This window comes from Dipodomys spectabilis, unplaced genomic scaffold (assembly GCF_019054845.1).
Source record: "Dipodomys spectabilis isolate Male_0828 unplaced genomic scaffold, ASM1905484v1 ptg000046l, whole genome shotgun sequence".
NCBI classification, from domain to species: Eukaryota; Metazoa; Chordata; class Mammalia; order Rodentia; family Heteromyidae; genus Dipodomys; species Dipodomys spectabilis.
Window position 1 is genome coordinate 10,435,935 of NW_024870723.1, and position 22,370 is coordinate 10,458,304.

The following is a 22,370-nucleotide window of genomic DNA, read 5'->3' on the forward strand; positions in this document are numbered from 1 at the left end:
TCCCCAGACAGTGCCTGAGGCCAAGGGGAGACTCTTCGAGCATCCTTTGGCTGTTCCTTCTTAGGATGGAGACAGCCAGGAGAGAGGATTGAATTTTCCTTCCCGATGAAATCTCAGGAAACTGTTCCGTAGCTTAAAAACTCCAAACCCCGCGCTCTCCCTCCTCCCTCCCTCCCGCCTCCTCCTCCAGCCTCGCCCACCAGCTCCCACCATCTCTTCCCTCCTCTCCTCCTCTCGCCTCTCCCCTCCCTCTCCCGCCTTTCCGGAGCACGCGCTGCCAGGGCCTGGGGCGCCGGGTGGCCAATGGCACGGCGGCAGGACGTGATGTCAGGCGCGGCTGTAGAAAAGGCGCGGAGGCTTGCGCTGGCGCGGACTGCAGAGCCGGGGCTGGGCTCGGCGCGCGCTGGGAGAGCATTGCGCGCGGCTGGGCCCGCGGCCGGCGGCTCCACCTCCCACTCTGCTCCTCCTCCTTTTTCTCCTCCTCCTCCACCTCCTCCTCCGCCGCCTCCTCCTCTTCCTCCTCCTCCTCTCCAATTCTCCCGGTGGCTCGGCTCGGCTCGCTGGCTTCGGAGAAACCCCTACTCCAGTCACCGACTCAGCGCCCAGGAGGGTCGCCTTTGGCTGAGGGCACACCCCAGGGAGAGGAAGGGTCCCGGCATCTGGGCCGCCACGGGCACCTAGCTGTTCCTGGGTGAACCCCGACCACAGCCGTCGCCGCCAGGGGCAGAGTTTGCGCCCCTGCTTTGCGCCCTAGGCGCCGAAACCCGGCGGGCGATGCCCGCGGCGTGAAAGCGCCCACTGCGGGCGCTGACCTCTGCCCTCTTCTCCCGTCCCCCATCCCCGCCCCGATCTCGGTGCTCTGGTGACCCTGGCTTTGGCGCCGCCGCCCAGGCGCCCCGCGATGTAGCTGCCCCCCACGCCTCGGTGGGGAGGCGTCCTGGCCCGCGGGCGCCCGGGGCCCGGAGCCCGGCCTGGGGGCGCAGCCGAGCTCGGGCGGGGCCGGGGCCGTGGTGGCGATGCACTGGGCCCGTTAGCGCCCGGAGCTCCAGGCAGCTGAGGCGGAGGGGCAAGCCCTTCGTCGGAGGAGTCGCGCCCCCCGGCCCCGCCGGTCCCGCCGCGATGCTGTTCCACAGTCTGTCGGGCCCCGAGGTGCACGGGGTCATCGACGAGATGGACCGCAGGGCCAAGAGCGAGGCTCCCGCCATCAGCTCCGCCATCGACCGCGGCGACACCGAGACGGTAGGCGCGCGGCTGTGGAGTTGGGACTGAGAGCTGGGACCCGGCCGGGTCGGTCAGCCCTTCTGCTCCCCGAAGTTTGGGGGAGAGTCCTTCGTGCCGCACGGGACTGAGCGCTTGGGGGAATCTACGGACAGCATGCAAGGCCCGGAGCTCCAGGCTCGGGAGCAACCGGGCAGCTGGGGTGGAGAGGGAAACGAGGTTGAAACCGAAATCTCAGCCCCCCCCCCCCCCAGGGTGGAGGCGAGCGTTTCTCCCGAAGTGGGAGCGAGGTCCCACCCCGCGGCCCGGGCGACTCTTCTCACCTCGCCGGGGCTCTCAGGTCCCCCACCCGCCTCCTTTCCACACTCGGCTCCTCCGGGCTGCCGGCGTCGCCGCCGCCCGCGCCTCCTGAGAAGGGTGAATCAGCCGGGAGCCCCGGGCTCCAGCCGGCTGAGGTCGCTCCCCGTCTCTTGGCACTCGGGGATCCCTTCCTAGCGCAGTTTCCGAGACTGTAGGCTTCTGGGCCAGCACTTTTCGTTGATCGTGTCCCGGCGCCTCTGGCCGGCCGGACTTGGCCAGACCCAGAGCTGGGAGTTCAGGCTCTGGCCTGGCTCTCACTGGCGGAAGGAGACCGCATTTGGTTTTCTATACCTGGCTCCCGCCTCCCAGTCCCACATAGCCAGTATCTGGCCCCAGACTCCCCCCCCCCCCGCCCCCCAGGCCAGACCAGCTGACGCTGCCCAAGTAGCGGGCCCAGAAGTGACCTTTAGAGGCCCAGGAGGTGTGGAGCGTGGCCGAAGCGTCTCTGCTAGTTCGGAGAGTAAGAGCTGCAGCTTAGTGGCCTTTCAGTCTCCAAGCTCCCCCCCCCCACCTTAAACCTTCTGCGCTCCTCATTTTGGTTAGGGAAGGGTTGGGTTTAAGCCTGCACTTTAAGACTTTGGAGGGTGCCTTTGCACCCCCACTCATCTCCCAAGACCTAAGAGGGCCCCAGGCTGGTGTGGCAGAAGAACCAGAAGTTGCCCGACTTGCCCAGGCCTAAAACCTTTGGTCCATGGATTCACAGATCATCTGGGATGGGGACCAGGAACTGTTGCCTCTGGAAAGAGGAGGCTCGCGCGTAGAAAGTGACTTTTAATGGTCACCATATCCCTTTTCTGGGGCCCCAGTTGGGGAACTCTTTTTAAGAAACAGTTTGAGGAGTTATCTTGGAGGGATTGAATGGGATTACCAAGGCTCTCTCTGTCCCTTGACAGAGCCTGAGCTTTTTTTTTGGGGGGGGGGAAGAAAGGGAAAGGAGGACAGGAAGAGAGAGACCTAAGGCTGGAGGAGAGGATCCTGGGGCTTAGGCCCGTGGCTTCCTAGAGCTGAGATGGCTAAAAGACTACTACATCCTGGCCTTTTGGGGCAGAGGCGTCTGGCTGCCTGTCTGGTGAGCCTCTTTAGGTGTTCTAGGCTAGCTCAGGCCACTGACTGACTGAGCTGTGGGTGCCAGTTTCTTGGTGTGGAGTAGCCGCAGGCTGACACGGGCACGGCGGGTCTCCCGCCTTCCTCCCTCTGCAGACCATGCCTTCCATCAGCAGTGACCGTGCTGCGCTGTGCGCGGGCTGCGGGGGCAAGATCTCCGACCGCTACTACCTGCTGGCGGTGGACAAGCAGTGGCACATGCGCTGCCTTAAGTGCTGCGAATGCAAGCTCAACCTGGAGTCCGAACTCACCTGCTTCAGCAAGGATGGCAGCATTTACTGCAAGGAAGACTACTACAGGTAGCCCCCTATCCAGCGCCACTAGCCTTCAGATCCCCCCTCCTCATCAAGCTGGCCCCTTTCTTTCCCACCAGTCCCCAAAGAGGTTATTGTATTCAGGACCTTTCCCCACCAGCACACCAGGACAAATATCAAGCAGCAATATGGGTAGCTTTTGGAAAGGCTCATGAAGTGGAGGGCACCAGAGAAAAGCAGATATTGTTCCCTTCAGAGCTTAGATAATATGTAAGCTTGGGTGTGTGTGGGGGTGTTCTTGTACCTCTCTCCTTTGGAATGTTCTTGGGTCAACAGGAAAGGATAGACATCCTCTGAACCCCAGGCAAGCCTGGGTTGGGTGTAAAACAAAGTTGGAGGGACAGCTGGGGTAGCTGTGTATTTCTGGATCTCTGGGGGGAGATGGGCACAATTAAAGAGCCAGAACTAAAGAATTAAAAGAGTCACTGAGGCTCCCCCGTGCCCTCTTTCTCCTCCTCTCTAGGTTAGGGTTAGGGTCTTTTTATACTTTGTTCTGTGTGTCTCTGTGTTTCTTCTTATTTGGGTTAGAGGTTTCCCAGACGCTAGTCTGGAGAATGGGGCCAGAAGTTGAGGAAGGGGTAACTGGGGGTTCTTTACTGCCCTCTTCCAAATGAAAGCTTTTCTAGGACTTGCTCAGACTATTAGATCAAGTAGAAGCTCTGGTAGATGTGAAAAAAATATATAAAAGATAGATGCAGGCCTGGGTCTCAAAATCTAGTTCCCTTTCACCCGCCCATTCTCCAAATAAAGGGCAGACTGTCCATCTTAAGGAGCGGATTTTCCCCCAGTGGCTGCAGCTGCACCTGGAGGAGGGATGGTGGGGGGGATAGTGAACCATTTGTCCCTACAACGCCCTCCCTCCATGGTCCCTACAGGCGGTTCTCTGTGCAGCGATGCGCCCGCTGCCACTTGGGCATCTCGGCCTCGGAAATGGTGATGCGCGCTCGGGACTTGGTTTATCACCTCAACTGCTTCACGTGCACCACATGTAACAAGATGCTGACCACGGGTGACCACTTCGGCATGAAGGACAGCCTGGTCTACTGCCGCTTGCACTTCGAGGCACTGCTGCAGGGCGAGTACCCCGCGCACTTCAACCATGCCGACGTGGCAGCTGCCGCTGCAGCAGCCGCTGCAGCCAAGAGTGCAGGATTAGGTGCAGCAGGGGCCAACCCACTGGGTCTACCCTACTACAATGGCGTGGGCACTGTGCAAAAGGGGAGGCCGAGGAAGCGCAAGAGTCCAGGCCCTGGGGCGGATCTAGCAGCCTACAATGCTGGTGAGTTCGAGGCGCACCGAGCGCCCCCCGTCGGGTTGGGGGAATGTGTATGGTGTGGACAGCATGGAGGGTATCTTAGTGAGCTGGGCATATAGGAGGTACTCTGGCCAGCCAGGCCCTGAGCACCAGATGGCCTGCAGAATGGATTATAGCCCTCTAGGCCAGACCCTGCATGCTCAAACCGAGCCAAGGGTACAGGACAAGATGCAAAACCTCCTCTCTGAGAAATAATTTTTTGGAGGCAGTTTTGGGGTTTGGACCTTTTCACCCTGCCTTACATGACAGAAAGTGCCAGGGTACAGAAAGGATGGCAGCGTGGACACTGAACAGGCTCTGGGGTGGTGCAGTCAAGGGCCAGAGCTGAGGTGGTGGTGGTGGTAGAGCTAGGCAGGACAGCAAGGGTCCCAAGGGAATGGGCTGGTGGTGGCCGAAGGCACCAATAAGCTTGGCGCACAGCCCGGTGCTGTGAAATGTCCTGGGGGCAGCTGGCTGGGGGAACACTGGCTCTGGAACCTTTAATGAGCTGGGACTCTTGGTCCTTGTGCAGGCGGCCAGTCCTTCCACACCACCAGGTCTTCCTGGGCTCCTTCTGAGTTCCTGGCGCCTGCCCTGCCGGGGTGAGGGAGGAGACTGGAGCAGGCCAGGCCTGGCCTTGGGTGCAGAGAGGGGGGTATGTGTGTTTGCAGTGGAGGGTCGGTTTGCATTTCTGGTGTCTTTGAAAACTAGCCCCCCTCACCCCCCATTTCTGCCCTTTCCCGCACCCTCCCGGCTGAAGACAGCAGCGGAGGTTCTGAGGGCCAGCAAATTGAACCGTTAACATCTGCCCGAAGTTTGCAGGTCCCGGAAAGGTTTATGACTCTCCGGGCTTCCGAACTAGAGTTTATTTGCAATTATTTTCTCTCTTTCGTTTGCGACAGCATCAGATTCCGCAGATTTAGTTTTCTTCCTCCTTTTCCTCTTAGTCTAATGCACAAGTTGGTTTAAAAACAACAACAGACCCAAGACTTTAGAGGGGCTACTGCGGGGAAGAAGTCAGGATTGTTTTGATCTTAAAAAAAAAAAAAAGGAGAGAGAGAGCCTGAGTTGGCTGGGGGAGGGGGGCAGGAGTGGGGGTCTACTGGAGTGGGTCTCTTTTCGCTCCAACGAAATTGCTTGTTAAGAGAATCGTGGAGCTGAACTGCAAGGAAATGCGGCCGGCGATCTGGTAAATGGTGAAGAGGCAGAGGCTCAGCGATGTACGATTTGCCATTCTCCAAAATTTCCGTCCCTCATCTCCCAACGGCTCGAAAATAAAAGACTAAATCTAGTCCAGGCCCGTGCCTGTTTATCAAGTGGGGGTCAGCTTGGGTAGGAAGCAGAGCCTAGAGTTTTTTTTTGGGGGGGGGCTCCCTTTCAGGGAATCTGGTGGTTGGGGAGTGGTTTGTTTTCCTGGGCACACAGGTTTAGCAGCCTGTTTGGAATTATGCAGAAGGAGAAGGTTTAGATATGTATTTTTGCGGTTTTGTTTTTGTTTTTTTGCCTTTCACCCTTCACCTTCTCCGTGAGACCCGGGGCAGATGGGACTGGAAATTTGAGTTTCAGACAAGCTGGCACCTCGCAACCTAGGAGCCCCTTAGTCTACCATCACAGTTTCTTTTGGGCCCCATCTCTTTCTTTTTCTCGTCTTTCCTGTTTCCCGGTGCCTTTGCGCGCGCGTCTCCGGCCTTGTCCCGGGGCTCCCGGTACTGGAAGGAAGGAACGGCGGGAGGCCGGCGGGCCGTGGCGGTGCGGCTCGCTTATTCGGGGCTCCCGGGACAAAGTTAGAAAACGAGGGTGACTCCTAGCCCTCGCGGGGACCGCGGTCGGGCCTCCCTAGGTCCGGCTCCCGCCCCTCCTTCTCCTCCGGACTCCGGCTGGAGAGAATGGCTGCAGAGTGGGGCCGTGGGGGCAGCGGGGCTCGGAAAGCCGGGACGCGAACCGCGCGCTGCGGACGCACGGCAGTGTGCGGGGATCGTGCCCGTGCGCGTGTGGGTGCGTGCTTCCGATTGTGAGAACCGCCCCTTCCCCGGGCTTGTTCGTGGGAACTGTCCCGCATCCAGGGGCCAGGCACCCTACACCTTGCAATGCCGATCCCTCTGGAGGGACGGTCCCGCCAAGGGCGACTGTGCTGGAGGCCGAGTGGGAAGGGGCGCCCCGGTGAGGGGAAGGACAAGGACCGCTCAGGCTGCGGGGAGGGGACCGGTAAGCCCTTCCGGGGCCCTGAGCGGGGGGAGACCCGCACTCCTCCTGGCGTCCCTCTGGTCTGGGAGCTGCTGCCCCGGTTCCGGAGGCCAAACTGAAACCTCCCCCACACCCGAGCGGGGCTGCAGTGGGTCAGGGGTGCCCGGGAGCCCGCCGGCGCCGGCCGGGCCGCGGTCCGGCCGCGCACTTCACTCCGGGGGTTTGCGCGCCACGGCTGCAGGAGTCCCGCGCAGACCCGCCGGACGCCCCGGCCTCCCCCAGCCCCAGCTTTTTGTGTGTGTGTGCCTGGCGGCGTAATTACTGATTTGATTCCAATCCATTATTTAGACAATTGAACCTACAATCTCGTCTTTAGTAAAATGAGGCGAAGTCAGATTTGATTACAGGTTCAGTCCCAGCGACAAGAGCTCGAAACCCGATGGGTTAATAACAGATCACGAGTAAATTATTCATGATTTTACGAGCTCTTTAGCTCCATTGAATCGGCCTAATTGAGAGGAAAAAAAAGAAAGAAGAGAGAAAGCCTGGGTCTTCCCCCTCTCCTCGGCCCCTCGCCCCTCCCCGGATCCGATCTTGGGGAATCTCAACCGGGGGGGGGGACCCCCAGGCACTGGGGGCGGGAGTGAGGGGGTCAGGGCGCTGGCCAAACCTGGGCCCCTAGACCACCTCCTCCACCCCACGCCTTCCGCAACCGAAGTCCCCTGGCCCGGCCAGATGGCCTGGGCCGAGCCACCTTGGGTCGATTCTTCCCTTCCTTCCCTCCTCTCTTCTTTTTGGTTCCTTTACTCCCAGGCCAATAACATCTTTCGCCGGGACCCTGGGATCCAGGTCTATAACCCTGGCCACATATCGCCCCCTCCACCTGCCCTTATTTATTTCGGTTTTTGTTACTATCTCCCTGGTTCTCCTGGTCTCCACAGCCCTCTAGCTTTCCTCTTTTTCTGCCACTCCGTTCATTTTTTTCTGTCCTTATCCTCTCCCATTTTCGATCTCACTCCTCTCTATCTTTCTACCTCTGTGTTTCTTTCTTCTCTGCTCTTCCCCCTCCTTGCTCCGTCCCCTCCTAGATCCCCCCCCCCTTACAGGCCTCACTCAGGGCACATCCCTGGGGCCCACGGGGCGCTGGGGTCCCCACGGAGCTCATTAACAGCAGAGCTGCCCAGGTGGGGGCTGGGTGGAGGGCTGGGCCCTGAGATCCCCTGTGTGGAGACCTGCCCCACCCCTATGGAGCTGGGGACTTAGGGAGGGAGGAGGGTCACCTCCTCAGCTGGCTCAGTACAGCATCCTAGGATGGGGTCTGGAGTCTGCTCTGATCCCGTCTAAATCTTACATTCTGGGTGCTCTAGGTGGAACACCGGTTGCGGAAGTGGGGTGGGGGACCTGCCTGTGGTGGAAAGGGACCCTGAGTTAGTGTAGTCCCTAGTTTACAGCTTCACATTTGCAAGACCTTAATCTTGCAAATTTTCTCTACAGGGCTGGGTCAACCTGGGCAGGGGAAGAGTGAGAATATTTCTCAGGTAGCCAGCCTACCCTGTTAAAATGCAGGATAGCCACTTAAATTTGAATTTTGGACAAAGAATAAGTAAAAGGTAAATAAAAGTTACATCTCGTGCAGGATTTGAATTTTAAATAAATACTTTTTAGTATATGTGTATGCTAGGTAATATTGGAATTTCAGATATATGAGTAAGCTTTTTTTTTTAGAGCATAGATGTGTTCTATGTAGTATTTGAACTTTAGCTAAACAAATAAAACTTTAGAATAAATAGGTCCTATTCAATCTTTGGGACACAGAGTAAAAATTAATTTGTTATTTATCCAAATTTTAAATTTAACAGTGTAGCTTGTAGTTTTATTTGCTGAATCTGACACCTCTGTTAGAGGCAAATAATATGGCACAAGTTCCCCACTTTAGGGTGACTGAGCTGGAGCCTTCTTTAAGGCTTTCTCCAAAGCACGATGCGGGGATTCTGCAGGACCCCATCAGCCTGAGAGCCAAGGACCTAGAGCCTCTTCTCTACCCAAGCTCCAGCAAGGCTCCTTCTGGATGGAGACAAGTTCACTAAAGAAGTCTACTTCATCCATCCAGCTTCCTTTTGTGGTTAGGGATGGAAATGGGATTCAAACGTTCAATCTAGGTTCAGCCGACCCACTGGTGAGCAAGTGGCTTCATTTCTCTTAACCTTGGGTTCTTCAACTCTTAAAAGGGGAAACATAGTGCTGGCACAATGACTTTTTTAAAGAGAAATATAAGATAGGTGTCTAGAATATGTTAATTTCTCCCTCCAAGATCCTTTCCTTTTTTAGTAAGAACTCTACCACTCTCTGTGAGACAGGCACAGTTCACTTCACTTCCCAGAGCTTCATTTGTTTTGTTTGTAAAAGTAGGAAACCACCACCTCATGGGGCGAGCAAGCAGGGCAAAGCGGTGAGGAATAAACTACAGTAATGCAACTTCCAACCTTAGGCCCAAGTGCCTGAAGCCCAGGGGTTGCTCAGTACTTTGGGGTGTGAGAACTAGTGGAAATGAAATGAATATGAGGTCCTAGGTTAATCAGTGACTCCTAGGTACCAGTGCCAGACCCTGGAGCGGGGAGATGGAGACAGCTGGTTTTTTCCTTGGAGAACATGGGGAAAACAGGAAGTGTACGCTCAGAGTCTTGAGCTGCTAGGTCCACGGTCAAGTGTCTTCCTTTTCTGAACATCGGTTTCAACATCTGTAGTAAGGAAACGTATACCTGGTTCCTGAGATAGTTTTAAGGGTTGAGTGGAAATGGGAAGGGAAGGGGGAAGTCTTTTAGCACATCCAGAATCCAAGAAGCCAAAAACAAGTTGTAGCTGTTATTTCCACAGCTGCTACTTTGATTATTCTTGTAATGCAATGGTTCAGAATGGTTTGGTAGCTGCATTTCCCAGGTCAGCAATCCCAAGCAAGTCATGCTCTTGGTTCTTCCTTTTCTCCATCTATAAAATGGGGATCATATGTCCACTTCAGTGGGGTGAGCACTCAGCATGGTCAGAAATGCTTCAGAGTGGGTGGAGAGGATGTGGACTTGGCATTGGCCGAGCCTACAGGGTCAGGAAATTTCACCTGCCGCCTCTGCATCCTTCCCCAGCATTGAGCTGCAACGAGAACGATGCAGAGCACCTGGACCGCGACCAGCCCTACCCCAGCAGCCAGAAGACGAAGCGCATGCGCACCTCCTTCAAACATCACCAGCTTCGGACCATGAAGTCTTATTTTGCCATTAACCACAACCCTGACGCCAAGGACTTGAAGCAGCTCGCACAAAAGACCGGCCTCACCAAGCGGGTCCTACAGGTCAGCGGGGTTGGGGTGCCACCACGGCTGGGGTCTGAAGCTCACACCCGCCATGGCCTTGGCAGAACCTTCCATCCTACGTCTGCCTTCTTCTTTCTCCCTTTCTTCAGCTCCTCTTTGAATTTCAATCTTTTATTTTTCTTTTAACTGCCATCTTCCCTTTCAGTTTCTGGAAAACTTTCTGTGTGGGTCCTCTGTCTTCTCTGTCTCTATACTTGGTTTCTTGCTGTAAATAGTTTATAGTGACTATTGGTTAATCAAGTGACTCTCAACTATGTTCACACCAGGTGCCAGCACTTCAAGCCCGCCTGTAATCCTAGTTACTCAGGAGACTGAGATCTGAGGACTATGGTTCAAAGCTAGCCCAGGCAGGAAGGTCTGTGAGACTCTTATCTTGAATTAACCAATGAAAAGCCAGAAGTAGAGCTGTGGCTTAGATGATAGAATATCAGCCTTGAATGAAAAAGTTTAGGGACAGTGCCCAGGCCCGGAGTTCAAGCCCCCATGTAGATACACACACACACACACACACACACACATGCATACACACACACTCACACAAAGTTCGATCATTTCAGATCAATCCCGAGCCCTCCCCTTTTGCTACCATGGGAAGCAAGGTGGCTTGTAAGCACCTGCTCCTTGCTGTCCCTATTACGCTCTCTAGTTGGGTTTCTTTATGACCTCTATCTCTCTCTTCTTTTATTTTTTTTTTCTGACATCTCTCTAAATCTATTTCCTGCTTTATTTATTTGGTAGTTAGCTGCCTCCCAGACTTCCTAGGAAGCCAGTTTGGTGAGTGTGGTATGCCACAGAGCCTCTGGGTTGGATTGCCTAGTAGAGTGTGTCTTAGCACCTCAGGGTACTATTAGTCTGAGTAGAATCACTTTTGTATCTATGAAGGAACTTACTTGATAGACAGGATACAGAACTTTCACCAGAATTCCATAGCCCCAAAGATATCGGGAACTCTAGCCTGAGGGAGGTTTCTTGCCTTTGTATAACCCAAGCTTATGGCACCGGCTTCAGCCAATAATTTTCAAATCTTCTGCTCTTTCTCTTGCTCATTTTGGGGTGCTGTGAAAGCTGCTGAACTCTTCAAGCCTCAGTGTCTCCACATGTGAAATGTGCGCAATAAATGACCTGTGCGGCAGTGTGAGTAGGAGGGGAGCCACCGAGGTGATGCCAGTGTTTATTGCAGTGCCTCAAGTCTACTGCTCAATGGATGCTAGCTAATAATGACATGAATCAATTCATTAGCTGGTACTAACTAATGTCTATGAATCATCTTCTGGTTGTTAGTCCTCAGTTTCCCCTGTCATACAAAGCAGGGGAAACTTAGTAGCAAATTTAACAAGTTTATTTTTCAAGGCATGTGGCGAGGGTGATAGTGATGTATTTTTTTCCCCTGTGGTACTGGGGTTTATACTCGGAGCCTCATGTTTCCTGGGCAGGAGCCCCATGGGATGAGCCACACTCCATGCAATGTGCATTTTAGGTAAGAAAAACAGAGATGAAATTAACTGACCCGGAGAGCTCAAGGCGGTGAGGTCCATGCCATTCTGACCCACCCTTCAGCTCCATGTTCTAGAGACCAAGTCTGGAAGGTGATGCTGAGAGAGTGACAGTTATAGATCACTTCAGAGGCTGCACAGTTGACCTAAGAAAGGTCCTGTGAACCTGTCAGAAAGCGGACCAAACCAAAACTTGTGTGGGGTGATGGCAAGGGCGGGTTGGAATTGTGCCCAAATGCAGATCAGGAGTCAATAGTGCCCTGATCGCTGTAGGACTGCTGGCCCTTGATTGGGGCAAGAGAGTGGAGAGAGGGCCAATGGAATGCCAGTTCACCTCTCTGAACCCACCCTCACATTGGGGGCTGAGGCTTGGCTGCCCTTAGTACCATTGCCCTGGGTTCTTGGGCAGTCACTGACACAAGGTCTTCAGGGCCTTAGTACCACTGGTCTGTTTCCTTCAGATTTTGCTTCTTAGGTCAGGGACTGTCCTTGGAACCCCTTCAGTCCTGGGCCAGTGTAGCCTGAGGACTTTTCAATGGTTAGTGGGATTGTTTGCCTCCCCTCCATCCAGGTGCTATGCAGAGTATTGGGAGATGAGGTGGGCTCAATTGTCAGTGAGTCTGTGAACAGAGACTTGGAGTCAGGCAGAGTGGGTTCAGGGACACCTGGGCTCAGTTGTCTGACTGTGTGTCTTGGAAAAATTAGTTACTTTTCCTGAACCTTCGCTTGCTTGACTGTAAGAAGGGTACCATGAGAACCCAGATGGGGGAGACTCTCGTTTGTCCTGATTAAAATAAACAGAGTCAGTACCCATGGTTTATTCTTGAGTGTCAGGTGAGGAGTTGGTCTCTGTTAGCCTGATTTAGGAACAAGTCAGATTTCCAACCTAGTTCTCTTTTATTCTGTCATCTAACTAAATATCCCTGTAGAAGTCCATCCATTAGATACAGAGTCCCACATAGCAGTCCTCTCCCTTTGTGAGATCAATTAGGATGGGTAATGGGGGAATCCAGAGGGGAGACCACCCATCCACTTCCTGTGTCCAGCATTATGATCTCATTGAGGACTGGATGATTTCTGTTTGCCCACACTCACATTTTGTTTTGTAAGTAGCAGAGCTGGACTCAGTACTGTCTAACCAATGCATGTAGGTAAGGCTTTCCCCGCTGAGCCAACCTAGCACCAATGTCTCTGAGTGTAAGCATCATTTAGGACCTGTTATGTTCCAGGAGAGTCAGAGGGCAACACTGTTCTCTCCTTCCTTTCCAGGCCTCAACTCTCCTGCACAAATCCTTAATGAGATCTAACAGCATAGCTTCTCACCATTATGCAGCAATTTGAAAAGCATCTTTCTAGCTACCTTACCTTAATATTTTCCTGCCTGTTTTACAGATGAGATGCTTAAGACCTGCTAAGATGAAGTGATTTGTTCCAGATTATAGGCATTGGTGGGGTGGGGCTTGCTCACAGTTTCCCTGACTGCTGGTGGGATATCTGGAGAACCAGAGTGGGAACAGTTTGAAGGCAGGGCAGATGGTAAAATGGCTTTGGAAGCTAATAGACTGGTTCAAATGCTCTTTGAGTTAGTTATCAGCAGTGGGCTTTAGGTCCTTTAAATCTTTTCTCTCCAGATCTGATTCCTTATCTGCAAAAAGGAAGGAATCTGGCAAAGAATGGGACAACTCCAGCATGGTGCTTGCTGGGACACGTGTTAGGTGTCCTTTTGTAAAATTCATTCCCATGGGCATAGTGGTGCATGCTTGTAATCTCAGCACTTGGGAGCCAGGGGTAGGAGGACTGTGAAGTTGAAGCTAGCCAACCTGAGCTAAATAGTGAGACTGGAAATATAGTTCATTAATAGATCACTGGTCTAGCCGGCCATTCCTAGCACCACAAAAACAATTCCTCATTACTGATTTTAGACCTTGGATGCCTCCTAGAGGTCTCTCCCCTAAATTCACAGCCCAACTCAACTCCTCAGAGAGAGTTTATCCGGGTCAAGGCTGAGATTGAGCTGGGTTCCCAGATGTGGAGGATATGTGTCAGGGTGGGGGTGCTTCTAGGCTATCAGTGAATCTAATGCGTGGCATCCCTGTTGGAATTTGGAGTCAGCTGACCTGAGGTTCAAATTTAGCTCTCCTACTTAATGGTCAGTGGCCTCATCTGTAAAATGGGGATGACAGTAATACCAATAATACCTTACCAAGAGTCTGTAAAGAGTGCATGAAATGACATAATCTACAGAGTATCCATTAGGGACAAGGCACACAGTCCTCTCTCTCACATTCACACAGCAGGGTTCTCCGATTCCAAAGTCCTTGCCCATGACACACAGTGTGGCGGGGGTGGTGACTTGTCCCCTTGCATCTAGTTGCAGAATACAATGGTATAGGTGAGGGTGCAGTCACAGGTACAAAGCAAAAACAGATCATCTCTCACTGATCAATCACATAAAAAGTGATCACCTTCGTCATCCTCAGCAGTATGGCAACTATGACACTCACATGCTTGTCGTTGGGCAAGGAGACACACCGGTCCCTGGTCAGAGGTCTGTTGTGACATTGAAGCCTTGCAAGTATGTAGAGACTAAACCTTTTCACGTAGATGACTCTCATCCTTTTTTTTTTTTCCCCGGTCATGGGGCTTGAACTCTGGTCTTGGGTACTATCCCTCAGCTCTTCAGCTCAAGGCGAGCGCTCTACCACTTGAGCCACAGCGCCACTTCCAGTTTTCTAGTGGTTTATTGGAGATAAGAGTCTCTGTCATTCATACCATTCACACCTAAAGACTGAATTTTATCTGTTTTAAAAATGAACTTCTCTCGCTACACAGAAGTAACAAAAATGGTAGTCAGTTTTGTATTTAGAAATGTATTGGTAGTAGGGATGTTTTCATAATTTTCAGAGATTATGCATTCTTTATGAATACTTTTGTATTGCTGCTTGCAAATATGCATTTCCAAACTTGAAATATAGGTGTGAACAGTGTGTACCAGTTTGAAAAAAAAAAAAAAAAAAGAGTCTCACGGAATTTCCTGCCCGGGCTGGCTTTGAACCAAGATCCTCAGATCTCAGCTCCTGAGTAGCTAGGATTACAGGCGTGAGCTACCAGCGCCCGGCTACTGTCATCCTTTCTCTTCCTTGCTGGGGAGAGTACAGGAAGACAGAATATCCACAATGGGGACAGGGTGATAAACTGATTCGATGGGTGAAAAGTCTCCATAGGGACACTTTGAAAGGAAATGTATTTTAATCAACAGTTTCAAAACATTCTTCACATTACTAGTTGGTTATCACTAAAGGATGAGAATGCAGAAGCTGAGTCACTTATGCTACAAATCTATTGATCTGCCTACTGACTCAAGGCTGGGCAGGAGAATTCTCAGTCACCATGGAGAATCCTATGGTGACCAGGACAGTGAACATGACCCTGGTAGAACACAAAGCCCAAAAGGAGTGTCACAAGGGGCTGTATAAATGATTGCACAAGTGATCAGATCAACTACTTCATTTTTTCTGTGCATTTGGAATAGTCCATAATAAATAAATAAAATAAATAAAGGGCTTTAACTCAGAGCCTGGGTATTGTCCCTGAAGTTTTTCACTCAAGGCTAGCACTGTACCACTTGAGCCATATCTCCACTTTTGATTTATGTGGGATGGTTAACTGGAGATAAGAGTCTCATGAACTTTCCTGCCAGGGCTGACTTCAAACCATGATCCTCAGATCTCAGCCTCCTAAGTAGCTAGGATTATAGGCATGAGCCATGGCACCCAGCAAACATTTGGAAATGCTTAAGAATGAATTGCTTTTTCTCTTGGAGGATGTTAGCATTAATGTAGACACTGAAAAGTCTTGAAAAGATTCAATTTTGTCTAAATGAACATTCCCAAGTTTTGTGTGTTTCCCAGTGCTGGGGATTGAACTCAGGGCCTCATGCTCTTGCTTGGCTGTGTTGCTCAGAGTGGGGACTCTACCTCCACTTCCATCTTTTATCTGGTTAATTGGAGATAAGAATCTCACAGTCTTTCCTATCTGAGCTGGCTTCCAATTGCCATCCTCAGATCTCAGCCTCCTGAATGACTAGAATTATACATGTGAGCCATCAGCACCTGGCAAACATTTTCCAAATTTCATTTGGCCACAGAGTTCTTACTTAACATTTAGTTAGTTTTGGTGTTGACAGTTGGATCTTTTACTCTTGGAAAATAAAATAAGATGAAGGTGCTGGGCAGAAAGAAAACTGCAGGTGCCACAAAGGCACACAGTGGGCATGTAACACGGGGACCCAGGGTGGTAGAGGGAGGGGAGGCCTTCCTGGGGAGGAGGACTGGCTTCAGTATCTCCAGGTGCCTCAGTTTCCCCACTGTCATTGTCTTACCTGCCATGTCCATAGGACTGTGCCGTGTGTTTTCTAGATCGTTTGACCTGAATCTCTCATTTTAGGGGAGAGGAGGTAAGCGTGATTCACCCAAAGCAGTCATAGGCCTGGGGCTAGAACCAAGGGTTCCTGATTTCTAATCTTGTGTGCTTATCACTTTTAGTTCTTTGAGAACAACTTAGAGAAATAAAGGATTACAGAACAGACGTAGGATGGGTTAGCAAAATGGGCGTGAGTGTGTGTCTGTGTAAGAGCACAGAACCTGGGACTCAAGGATGCAGGTTGGAGAGGTTAAGTGAGGGTCCAGGGTCAGGACCCAGCCCACAGGATATGCATCTCAGGTCCACCTCCTACTGGCTCGGCCTCGGTCTCCTCACTTGTAGCCTACATCATAGTATTGTTACAATGCATCAGTGAATTAATATGTTACAATGCTCAGAGCTTTACTTAGACCATGAATGGCACTCATTTGCCTTTATTATTTTCTTTATGAACTGCCATTTTCCTGCCTCGTGCAACAGTTATCCTAAGATGCCTCTGTTGAGGCTTCTTGGCATGACTGTGCCAGGCTTTCTTTCATCCCATCTAATTGAATTATTTTAGATGTAGCCATTAGTTTGATGTGATTTTAAAAAAAAATCTGTAATGGGTGAGCACTGGTGGCTCATACCTATAATCCTTGCTACTCAGGAGGATGAGCCCTGAGGATTGGGGTTCAAAGCCAGTGCAGGGGGGCTGGGAAGGTGGCTCAGTGGTAGAGCGCTTGCCTTGCATGCCTGAGGCCCTGGGTTCGATTCCTCAGCACCACATAAGCAAAAAAAAAAAAGCCGGAAGTGGCGCTGTGGCTCAAGTGGTAGAGCGCTAGCCTTGAGCTGAAGAGCTGAGGGACAGCGCCCAGGCCCAGAGTTCAGGCCCCACACCGGACCCCCCCCCCCCCAAAAAAAAGCCAATCCAGGCAGGAAAGTCCATGAGACTCTTATCTCCAATAAACCACCAGAATACCAGAAGTGATACTGTGTCTCAAGTGGTAGAGTACTCTCCTGGCTGAATCGCTGAGGGACAGCGCCCAGGCCCAGCGTTCAAGCCCCATGACTGACATCCCCCCCAAATGCTATCATGGACATCTTTGAGCAGAAGCGTCACCTTTTGGCTGGTGTTCTTAGCATGCCAGGTAGAGATTTGGTGGGCCCAGTGAATATCTTGGTCTTTTTTTTTTTTTTGGCGGGGGGGGGGGGGGCGGGGGGGCAAGGGGGGGGAAGACTAGGATTTGGACTCAAGGCTTTGTGCTTACTAGACAGGTACTCTACTGCTTCAGCCATGCCCCTCACTCTTTTTGTCCTGGTTATTTTTGCAATAGGTTCTCCTTTTTTGCCTGTGTTGGCATGGACTGTGATCCTCCTATTTATATTGCTATTTTGCTGAGATGGCAGACACAATCCATCACGCCTGGTTGTCTCTTTTTGTTGTTGTTGAGATGGGATCTCATGAACTCTTTCGCCAGCTTCCCATGTAGCCAGGAATTCAGGTGTGAGGCACCGCTCTTGGGCTTCTCCTTTCTGGGAAAGGAGGTTTGCAAGCAAAACACAAGCTTGGACAGACAACTGATGCCGAGAAGGGGCAAGTCACAAGGGCGCTTTTTATCCACTCAGGACTTACTGAGGATCCACTCTGCACCATCTGATGAGTCTGTGTTGAACTTGGCCTTGTTGTCCTAAACACTCAGCTCCAGAACCACTGTGGAAGGCAGTTGAGTGAGAGAGGCAGCTGACCAGAGAGGGCTGTGGCTTTGAGAAGATGGGTAGGTGGAGCCATCACCTCCTTACCATGCATCCTAAGAAGTCATAGACATCATGTGGCATGCATGGGTCAATCCTCTTTCTCTTCATATATGGGGAAACGGAGGCAGGTCAAGACATAAGGGGCCAGCCCAAGGTCACTTGACTAGTCAAGGACCAGAAGATATATGCAGTGGCCCTTCCAGTGTACCTAGTCACTTACTGGCTTATTGATTCGAGTGTTCATTCACTTATTCACTCATTCATTCATTCACTGATGTGCTGACTTCTTCAGGGTTACGTGGTAGGGAGATCTTCGATGTTTTGTAACAAACACTTCTGGATTCCAATCACCTTGACTTCTGTGAGACCTTTGCCAAGTGACTATATTTCTCTGGGGCCTCTTTGAATTTGATATCTACAAAGTGGATATCCTGTTTGAACCCACATTATTGCTAGGTCACAGGGTTGGCCGGGGACAGCACAGGTTATAGAGCAGCAGCGTGTGTGACAATATAAGGTGCAGCATACATTTTAGCATTCCCATGAGCTCAACCACTGCCTCACAATCTATTTTTGGTGGTACTGGGGTTTGAACTCAGAACCTAACACTTGCTAGGCAGGTTTCTACCACTTGAGCCACCCTCCCAAACCCTGACTCTTAATTGGTTCACAATCTGTCATATCCCTGGGAGCATGAAAATGACTTGGTCAGGGTCTCTCCCCCAACCACTTCTTAGGAAGGGATCTTTTGGAAACACTAAGAGAATATTTTGCTGAAAATCAAACCACCACATCCCCAGAGCAGCCTGGCTTTGAATCACTGGATATTTTTTTCCAGTCAGTTGTAGGGGTTGAACTCAGGGCCTAGGTGCTGTCCCTGAGCCTCTTTATGCTCAAGGCTAGCACTCTACCTCTTTAGCCACAGTGCTACTTAATAGTTTTTGTTTTTGTTTTTTGTCTGTCGTGGGGCTTAAACTCTGGGCCTGGGTGCTGTCCCTCAGCTCTTGAGCTCAAGGCTAGCACTCTACCACTTCCCCCACTTCCGGTTTTCTGGTGGTTTATTGGAGATAAGAATTTCATGGACTTTTCCTGCCCGGGCCGGCTTTGCACTGAGATCCTCAGATCTCAGCCTCCTGAATAGCTAGGATTACAGGCATGAGCCATTGGATCCCGGCTTCACTTCTAGTGTTTGAGTGGTTAATTGGAGATAAGAGTCTCACGGGGACTTTTCTACCCAGGCTGGCTTTGAGCTGCGATCCTTAGATCTCAGCCTCTTGAGTAGTTAATTTTACAGGAGTGAGCCACTAGCACCCGGCTGAATCCTGGATTTTTATATCCCAGATTTCCAGTGCCCTGGATTCCACCAGGCCAAGCAGATGGCCGTGAAAGATAGTGTCATTGTTTACACATGCACTGTTAGGGCAACTCTGAGAAACAGCTAACAGCTGGCAGCCAGCAGCTTCCAGCCCTTCCCAAAGACCTGGAGTCCCTGAAGAACAGCAGGTCCCATCCCAGGGCTCCCTACCCCTGGTACTAATGAAGGGCCATGTGCACAAAGGTCAGGACAGTGGCCAGGGGTTGGCATCAAGGCCTTTCTCATTATTGGCCTGCATAGAATTATGAAGACATCACTTCCTCTCTGGGCATCTCTGGGGGCTTTCAACATCCATCTTCTTCTCCAGCAGCCATTCTCTGAGCCAAGATGGATACTGTCTTCTCCTGGCCTAGCAGAGAAGGACCTGCTGACCCTGCTGGGGTAGTAGAAGCCCCCAGAAGGGGTGGTGGGCTTGCTTCAGATAGAGTACCAGGGACAAACGTGCCTTCTTCCTAGAAGGATCCAGTGTGCTGGGGAGAAGCTTCATTCCTCACTGCACTCCAGGACTTGTGACTGTGCTTCTAATTGAGTCAGGAAAACTGAAAAGGGGAAGTGGAGGGCTTGAGGCCATAGGCCCTTTGCAGCTGGGGTGGTCCCAGAAGAAGGAGGAAGGCCCATCTCACCCCTGCCTGAGACACTAAGAAGACAGACAGATGCAGACACATCTGGAAATATACAACTGGACACCTCAGTTGCCAGTTTAGAGTTCCCCAAGGCCTTTTGTTTTATGGGGAGGCTTCTGGCAGGCATTTCCTTTGTGCAGAGAAAAGGGAAGGGGCCCTGAATTTGGAAAGCACAACCCCTCCACCCCCACATTGGCTTGGGTTTCCCGGGCCTCCCCTAAGGTACCACATGGGCCTCAAAGCACAGTAGGCTGACTTGTGTTGGCAGGTTAGGATGGATGAGGGATGGGTACCGTACAGATGTGGGTGAAGGTACAGGTTGGATGGATCCAAGGAGAAAGGAAAGTAAGCCTGCAGTCTGTCTTACCCACCTCTGTTGCTCAAAGCCTTGCTCCACCTCCTTCCCTACTTGGATGTCCAGTTGTGGTGGGCTGGGAGGGGTCTACCCATCTGACCCCCATGTCTGCCTGCCTTGATACTTGAATCCCAGTGGTCCAGGAGAGCCTGTGGCCTCTCCAGCTGAATAAGAGGTAGAGGCCTCACAGATTTTCTTCCCCTTAGTGACTCCTTATTACTCTCTTACTCCTTATTGGCTGTCTCCTGTTTCTCTCACTTTTTGTTCTAGTGTTTTCCAGACATTGAAAAATGGTGAAGATTTAATTGGTGTGTTGGCTCTGTCCAGCAGAAATGCGACACGAGCCACTTATTTAAATCTTCAAATTTCTAGAAGTAAAAAAGAAACAGGTGAAATTGAATATTATATTTTTGTTTAACCCAACACATCCAAAATACGATCACTTCAACGTGAAATAAGTAAAAAAACATTTGCTAATAAAATAGTTTACCTTTTTTTTTTTTTCCTGGTTAAATCTTCAAGTCTGTCAGGTATTTTTTTCCCAGCAGATCAGCCACATCTGGTTAGTGATGTTTCAAGGCCTCTGTATCAATATTTCAGAATGAGTTAGAAACTCCTAGCAGTAAGAGGAGCCCAGTAATCACCAGTTTGAGCAAATGGAAATGGTTATTTTGCTTGATCCAGGACAACGTGTGATGACACCTGACTCTCTGGCCCCCCTCCCCCCGTGGGCCAGAGGAGGTGGCTTCGCATCCAGGCAGCACGGCAGCTTAAGCAGGCTGGGCTCCAGTGGGTGCCAGCCTTTCCTTAAACAGCCCTTCCCTCCCTGTCAACCCACGCAGGTCTGGTTTCAGAACGCCCGGGCCAAGTTCAGGCGAAACCTTTTACGGCAGGAAAACACGGGCGTGGACAAGACGACAGAGGCAGCATTGCAGACAGGGACGCCATCGGGGCCGGCCTCCGAGCTGTCCAACGCCTCGCTCAGCCCCTCCAGCACGCCCACCACCCTCACAGACTTGACTAGCCCCGCTCTGCCGACTGTGACGTCTGTCTTAACTTCTGTGCCTGGCAATCTGGAGGGTCACGAGCCCCACAGCCCCTCACAAACGACTCTTACCAACCTTTTCTAATGACTGGCGCTCCCGTTATCCCCCCAACCCTTCCCAACCCCAGCCCCATGATTTCTTTAAAAAAGAAATTATCTTTAGTTTGAATTCCAAGTGTATTTTAAAATAGAGGCTTTGAGCAACTAACCACATTTTTAGGATCTCGCCTGGAAAAAAAAAAAAAAAAAACAGAGGAAAAAAAAAAGTAAAATGAAATAATTGTGCATCCAGCTATCCCAGCGGTGTGAATTTTGAGGAATGAATTACTTGGAAGATCTATCTGCAAACACAACATTTGTGTCCATGTACAGTTTATGGACTGAGCGAGGAGAAACAACAAATAATTTAAGTCGGCTAGAGCTTCTGTATTTTTAAAGACTGCTACGTGCCTTAGGATTACTGTTTTATCTCCATACTTTGGACAACTTGTTCATTTTTTTTCTCTCCCTCTTTTTCTCTCTGTATATTTATGACCAGAGCAAAAATGTAAAAAAACAAACAAACAAAAAATAACAAAAAAAGTTTGTTACTTTGAATAGTCCTGAAAAAAAAAAAAACAAAGGAAAAAAAAACCCTCCAACGGTTGCTTTGTTGTTTTAGAATTTTAAGGTGGAAGTCTGTTCGAATATCAGAATTTGTAAAATCTAACCAATAATAAAACCACTTATTGAAACAACTTGGTGCTGCCGCTCTTTTCACTGGCTGTGATTCTCACAGGACTGGAGTTTTCTGGTCCAGAGGTAACTTCCAGAATCATCATCATATTTAGCCAGTATTTATGAGGGGACCCCCCTTTCTGTGCATCAGGCTTTGGGACTGGTAGTGTGGGAATCCAGAAACATCTGGAAGCTTCTATCTGGGATTGAGAGCAGAGAGTACAGACAAGGTCTTCGTGGGGGTGGAGGATATACAGGCAAGGTACCATTGGTTTTTGTGCTTGTTTCTCCAAATATTTAATGAGCAGATCCTGTGCATGTGTTCCATGGTGTTGAGGGACCACATGCCTCTCCCGTGTGCACCTGCACCGCCCAGAAGGGCATCATCGAGTGAGGAAGGAGTGCCCACCCCTCCCCCACCTGCAATTCTCCCCTTTGGGGAGTGAATGCATTGTCACTCAAGCACAGCTTAAGTTCCAGTGTTGGTTTTTTTTTAAAATTCTTTAATTGTTACTATAAAGGTGATGTACAGAGGGGTGACAGTTTCATAAATCAGGTAGAATACATTTCTTTTTTTGGATGATATCACCCATTTCCTTGCTCTCTCCCAGTTTTATGCCTCCTGTCCCCACCCACATATTGTGTAGTTCATTTTCAACCATAGTGTCTAGTGACTTACTGCTGCTGCATTTGTTCACCCTCTATCCCTCCATTTCTGTGCTCCCCCACCCCAAGTCCCAGCTTTCTTAATGACGTAGAAATTTT

At 50.9% G+C, this 22,370-nt stretch overlaps 1 protein-coding gene across 3 annotated transcripts; it reads left to right on the forward strand.

Annotated features, from left to right (window-relative positions):
* The first annotated feature begins 631 nt into the window (after positions 1-631).
* On the forward strand, positions 632-21,622 carry Lhx2 (LIM homeobox 2). 3 transcript variants are annotated; one of them, XM_042678714.1, is made up of 6 exons: positions 1,120-1,194; positions 1,939-1,977; positions 2,779-2,981; positions 3,872-4,279; positions 9,619-9,817; positions 20,686-20,973. In XM_042678714.1, exons 1-6 carry the CDS (start codon positions 1,120-1,122, stop codon positions 20,971-20,973), a joined length of 1,212 nt encoding a protein of 403 aa, XP_042534648.1. The 3 variants fall into 3 exon arrangements, with proteins under 3 accessions (XP_042534646.1, XP_042534648.1, XP_042534647.1); XM_042678712.1 differs by lacking the exon at positions 1,939-1,977 and having other exon boundaries at positions 632-1,239; positions 3,872-4,275; positions 9,612-9,817; positions 20,686-21,622; XM_042678713.1 differs by lacking the exon at positions 1,939-1,977 and having other exon boundaries at positions 1,120-1,239.
* Positions 21,623-22,370: the final 748 nt, after the last annotated feature.